At 53.5% G+C, this 5,666-nt stretch overlaps 1 protein-coding gene across 1 annotated transcript; it reads left to right on the top strand.

Moving 5' to 3' along the window:
- The first annotated feature begins 275 nt into the window (after window positions 1–275).
- Window positions 276–2,349, top strand: sox11b (SRY-box transcription factor 11b). The gene has a single exon (XM_086189864.1). The coding sequence runs from the start codon at window positions 416–418 to the stop codon at window positions 1,541–1,543; it is 1,128 nt and encodes a 375-aa protein (XP_086045990.1). The 5' UTR covers window positions 276–415; the 3' UTR covers window positions 1,544–2,349.
- The last annotated feature ends 3,317 nt before the right edge of the window (window positions 2,350–5,666 follow it).

Below are 5,666 nucleotides of genomic sequence, written 5' to 3'. Positions count from 1 at the left end.
ACAAACATGGAGGGTGAGGTTCTCCCGCCTGAACGTGAGTCAGTCATCGGTCCTGCGGTTTATTGTCACTAAACACCGACAAAACTCGTGAAATATCGATTACTTTCGCCTAATCATTCACTAATTCAAGTTGGACCAGGCTAACGGCTGGACGGTGGTGGGCGGATCCTGCGGATGACGCAGGAGCTGTGATTGGTCAAGAGTGCTGCGGAGGCGGGAAGGCGTGGGGGAGAGAGGAGCTGTGGTTGGCTGGAGCGGAGATCGCCGCGCGCATGATCAGCCGGTTAATAAGACGCCGGTTTGGAAGTTGAGGCGACTGAGATGCTGAAGACGGAGCCGCGGACCGGACCGAGACAGGCTGGACGCGCAGGGACTGAGTTTCCGGGACCGTCACGTTTGGATTAATTGTTGGACGATGGTTCAGCACTCGGCGGCCGGAGGGTCAGGGACCAGCTCCCGCGGGGGGACCGACCCGGAGGAGCGCGAACTGTCGGTGGCTTCAGTGCCAAAGAAGCCCAACTGGTGCCAAACCGCCTCGGGCCACATCAAGCGGCCCATGAACGCCTTCATGGTCTGGTCCAAGATCGAGCGGCGGAAGATCATGGAGCAGGTACCGGACATGCACAACGCCGAGATCTCCAAGCGGCTTGGGAGGCGCTGGAAGATGCTGAAGGACGCCGAGAAGATCCCGTTCATCCGGGAGGCGGAGCGGCTCCGGCTGCAGCACATGGCCGACTACCCGGACTACAAGTACCGGCCCAAGAAGAAGCCCAAGACCGAGGGCTGCGCGCTCCCGGTGGGGCGGGCGGCCGCCCAGTCTCCGGTGAAGACCCCCGGCAGACCCGCCGGCAAGAACCCGGTCACCGGAAGAAAATTCCCCAGATTGAAAACCAGCGAGCCGGGAGCTGGTCCCGGTGGAGCCGCCAGCCAGAACCCGCGGTACCAGCACCCGGACCCGCGGTACCGGTACGTGTTCACCAGCTTCCAGCCCAGCGAGAACGTTAAACGAGAATTCACCGATGAGGAGGAGGAGGAGGAGGAGGACGACGAAGAGGAAGAGGAAGAGGAGGTCCAAGCAGAGGAGGACGACGGCGGCTACTACCCAGCCGCCACCGAACCGGACAGAACCAGCATGTTCGGGTCCTCAGGCCGGCTCTACTACAGCTTCAAGAACATCACCCGGCAGGGAAGCGGCGCCTCCCCCCTCGCCGCCCCCTGCTCCCCGGCCTCCTCCTCCCGCTCCGGCTCCACCTCCTCCTGCTGCGGGGAGGACCTGGATGACCTCCCCGCGGAGGGGGCCGACTTCACGCTCGGCCTCCTGGCGGGCTTCCACGCCTCCTCCGAGCCGCGGGACGCGACCTCCAGCTCGGCCGCGGGGAACCTGAGCCTGTCGCTCGTGGACAAAGACCTGGATTCGTGCGGCAGCGAGGGCAGCCTGGGGTCCCACTTCGAGTTCCCGGACTACTGCACCCCGGAGCTCAGTGAGATGATCGCGGGGGACTGGCTGGAGGCCCACCTCACGGACCTGGTCTTCACCTACTGATGGGGGGTTGTAGGGAGGCTCTCCCACTAAAGGACTGAGTTTGAAGCACCAACAGGGTTTTACAGATTAAGTTTTGTGTCTTCCGGGTCAGAACCGGCGCCTGGGTCATGAGCCCCCAACACCAGGACTGACACTTCAGGACACCTTTAGGTTGATTTCTTGTTTTCTAGTTTCCTGCTGATGTGGGACTCAGTGATTTTTATATTCACATAACCAAACATACCTCATCTTTTTTTACAAGATATTAAGAAGTAAAAGTATTTTCTGGCATATTTTTGTACAGTTCAAGGTATTTCAGGCACTTGCACCACGTGTCCTTCCGGCTGTTGAGTTGCTGCGAGCGGAGGCGGCGTGTGGTCTCCCGCAGGACGTGGGATGGACCTGTGTGGGCCTGCTGATCTGTTACGTTTCTGACGCACGTTTCTTTTTCACTCATTATTTTTGTGCAATATAGAAGGAAAGAGGTGGAATCTCGTGAGGGGAGGGGCCACGCCGGAGGTGGACCTGCGTCCTTCCTGGTGGCGTCTGCATGTCCACTCTGAATAAATCAGCTCGGGTCATCCGATTGCTGCTTATTGATCCTGGAATGTACCATCTCTGATTGGGGGGTTGACTTGTCTGCTGGGTAGCGGCCGACGTCCTTCCTGAGGAACTCTTCTATGATATTTTTCTGGTGACCATCGTTCTGAGGAGCCGATTGTGTACTGCGTTGTTGCTTCACTATCATTTCTGTCCAGCTGTAAAAATCATGTCTAAATATGTAAATAAAAGGGACAAAATATTTGATTTAAGTCAGAACAAGGCGACTTTTGAGAGCTGCTATGATGGTGATTTTGTGTTTGTTGGGTATTGAAGTGACACGTTGCTAGGAGACGGCAAGTCCACTCCAGTCACATGATCCAGGCTGCGTACTGGTCCTGCTGCAGGTTTAGACCCCAAACGTCCAGTTGGGAGGAGCGATGAAGTGATGCTGTGTTGTCATGACCTCACCAGGTGGTCTGGTTTGGTCCACCAGCACCGATGCAGGCCGTGACGAACTGGAACACCACGGTTCGGCTGCTGCGAGCGGTCGGTCTCCGTTAGCTTTGAGCTGCGCGTGACTGCCACAAATTTGTGTTTTCTGTTTGATCTCAAGTTTGGTTCCATCGTGGACTTGAGGGGCGCGTTAGCACGTCGTCTGGGTCATGGTTCTGAAGAGCACTGACACACAGGCCGGTGGCGGGATGCGTTCAGGGGAGCTTAAATTCCCCTGTTGATCCCAGATTCTCGCTAATTGAAATTTATAATACTGGCGTTCCCAGGAACGGTATGTTTTTCTCCAAAGATTTGAGATAAACCTTGATTACAACAGACAGAAAGGTGAAAGGACAGAAGAGGATCAAATCCAGGTAGATCACCTGATCAAGAGTGTGACGCGGTGCCAAACGCTCGCCTCATGAGGAGACGTTTCTGGCCAGAAGGAACCTTCACTTCAGAGGTGGTCGGTTGGTGTGAGGGAAGGTCCCTGGAGTGTGTTTCTTACCCAGAATGCAGAGCTACGGTGTGGCTAGAAGCCCGTGCTCCATCCAAGAGGAGTCTGCTAGGGTCAGAGGTCAGCAAGCCGGCGAATGGCAGCGTGGAACTTGAACTGGAGCTGTTTTCTCAACTGCTGCTGATTACCGGGGGCTGAAGCACAGAGACTAAACAGGAAGCAGCAGTCAGACGGGGAAGAAGAGCGAAGGAGGCACAACGCCGGAGTCACTGAGTTCACGGAGGCAGAGCAGCAGAGAACCGGGGAACCAGCCAGGAGCCTCCAGGTTCTCGGACGTCATGGCTATGAGATAAAATGATAAACGAGGTATAGAATAGCAAAAACATAGTTGCTTTAGTCGACCCATCGAAGGTAACAAGTGGAACCGGTTCAGGCTCCAACCTCCCTGTCAGTCAGGGCAGGATGTCCTGGTCCGGGGTCACTGAGAACCGTCCTGAAAGGAACACGTCCTCCTCAGCGACCCTGTCGTTCCGGACCATAGTCCAACACGACCGGAAGACCAACATTTGACCTTAAGGAACTAGAAAAGTTCCAAAACTGAGGACAAAGATGGAGGCGTTGGTTGTGACATCATCTGATCTGGCGGGAAAAACAAACCGACTTTTCAAGATTTTATTTTGTTGTTTGCAGGAAAGTGTGAGACGATTACATGCCTTAAAGTGTCAGGTGTTGCAGGGGTTAAAAGTCCGTCCAGGTGTGTCCTCAACATTACCAAAGAAATGTCAGTGTCGGCGATGACATCACGCTGTGATTGTCACTGTCAGCGGCCATTTTGCCTGGGAAGATTAAAGACAGCATCTGACCAGAGGACAGAAAGACATAGAAGCCCACTCAACAGTGATGTCACAGTTCAGTCTGGACAGGAAACGGCTGGGTTTGAACTTGTTGTCATAGATGTTCTGAAAAATAAAGGCTGAAAAAGCTCTGAAACAACAAATACCAAATCAATCTGATCCATTGATTGACAGCAGCCACATGGACTTGTCCCGAAATATTTGATGAACCATGTTTTCGGAGTCCTGCGCTGCGTCCGAATGGCCAAGCAGGTCTGATGGTAGGTCTCAGAGCAGGTCGGAGGCTGTCCCAAACCACAACTGGCGTGAGTAGCGACCTACTTCTCAACCTAAATTCCAGCCTAAACACGCCCACATTGGAGGTCGGTTCAGGTGCATCCTACGGAGCAACCTATGGCCCACAATGCACCGCGGACTTCTTCTTCGTCCCCTAAAAACTTGTGGACCCTGAAGCCAAGTTAGCGCCACCAACAGTCTCCCATTCTGATGAACACCAACATTTATAGTTGTTGATGACTAAAGGTGCGTTAATGTGCTTAATAATAGAGAACGAGGGAAAGGTGCTCAGAGTGGAGTGCAGTACCACAGTCAGGCCAGCAGGTGGTGCTTTCGTTGGTGCAGTCTACCTAATTGCAGTATCTGTACTCTGCCAGCAGAGGTCGTGCTTCACCACCAATCTTCTAGGGTGTCTGAATGGTGCCGCCATGTTTAGGTTGTAGCAGGAGGACATAGGGGTAGGACGTAGCAGGAGGACGTAGGGGTAGGACGTAGCAGGAGGATGTAGCAGGAAGACGGAGGTTGCTACTTGGCAATTCGGACGCAGCACTGTCCTCGTGTCACCTTCTCTGTAGCGCCTCCTTGTGGTCTCTGATGTCACCACTGCGCTGGGCTGTTAGCGGCCTGAGCCACCTGAGGGAGACAAACTGACGGCTGTCCGTCAGTCTCCTCCATGTTGCTCCAGTCATTTAGTCGTAAACCCGTAGGAATAAAGCTCAGGCGCTGCTGTCCGTCTAGTTTTTCTCAGTAAATGAAGTCTCACTCACCAACGCTTCGACTGCCACGGCCGTGATGACGGAATCACGCTGAACAAAATGTGTTCAAGTCACGTGACTCAGGTTTTCCAAGTTTGTTTTCTCTTGCTGCTATATGGAAGGTTAAAGTTCAAAAATAACCCTCAAGAAGCACATAAATCTGAGAGAGAACAGAGCCGCTGCTGCCAGCTAACAGGCTAAGCTAACAGGCTAAGCTAACAGGCTAAGCTAACAGGCTAAGCTAACTCTTAACCTCAGACATGCAAATGCAGGACGCCACTGAGGCGTTTACCTGTCATATCTTCATACAGGATGACGCAGCGTGCTGTTTGTCTAGTAAATGTTCAGCTGGAGTTCCTGCACACACACACACACACACACACACACACACACAAACACACACACACACACACACACACAGAAACTGTAAATCGTCTGTTGCACTTTGAATACACACCTGTTACCTGCGTGGTTGTGGTTCCTCTGACGTGAGTTGGGAGGTCAAAGCCACGCAGTCCAGAACAGATCCGGCTCTCTGCTCACACATGAACTGTTAGCAGCTAGCAGCTAGCATGTTAGATTTACCCATAGTTCATCTCGTACGACCAGCAGTTACGATCCCTGACCCCCCCCCCCCCCTTTTCTTGTGAGTAAATCTTCAAACCTGGTTCTACTCATCAAGGTTCTGGTTGGGTCCATGCTTGCTTTCTATCCTGCCCCGTTGATCCCTTCCCTCCCTCTCTTTTTTCTTTCACTTAAACCTGAGA

This window comes from Aulostomus chinensis, chromosome 20, assembly GCF_037954235.1.
Source record: "Aulostomus chinensis isolate RoL2024-O1b breed Wild chromosome 20, RoL_Achi_v1.0, whole genome shotgun sequence".
Lineage (NCBI taxonomy): Eukaryota > Metazoa > Chordata > Actinopteri > Syngnathiformes > Aulostomidae > Aulostomus > Aulostomus chinensis.
This window is presented reverse-complemented; position numbering and strand designations above follow the sequence as displayed.

Coding starts and splice junctions, on each gene's coding strand:
- sox11b (XM_086189864.1), top strand. CDS start 416: ATGGTTCAGCACTCGGCGGCCGGAGGGTCAGGGACCAGCTCCCGCGGG.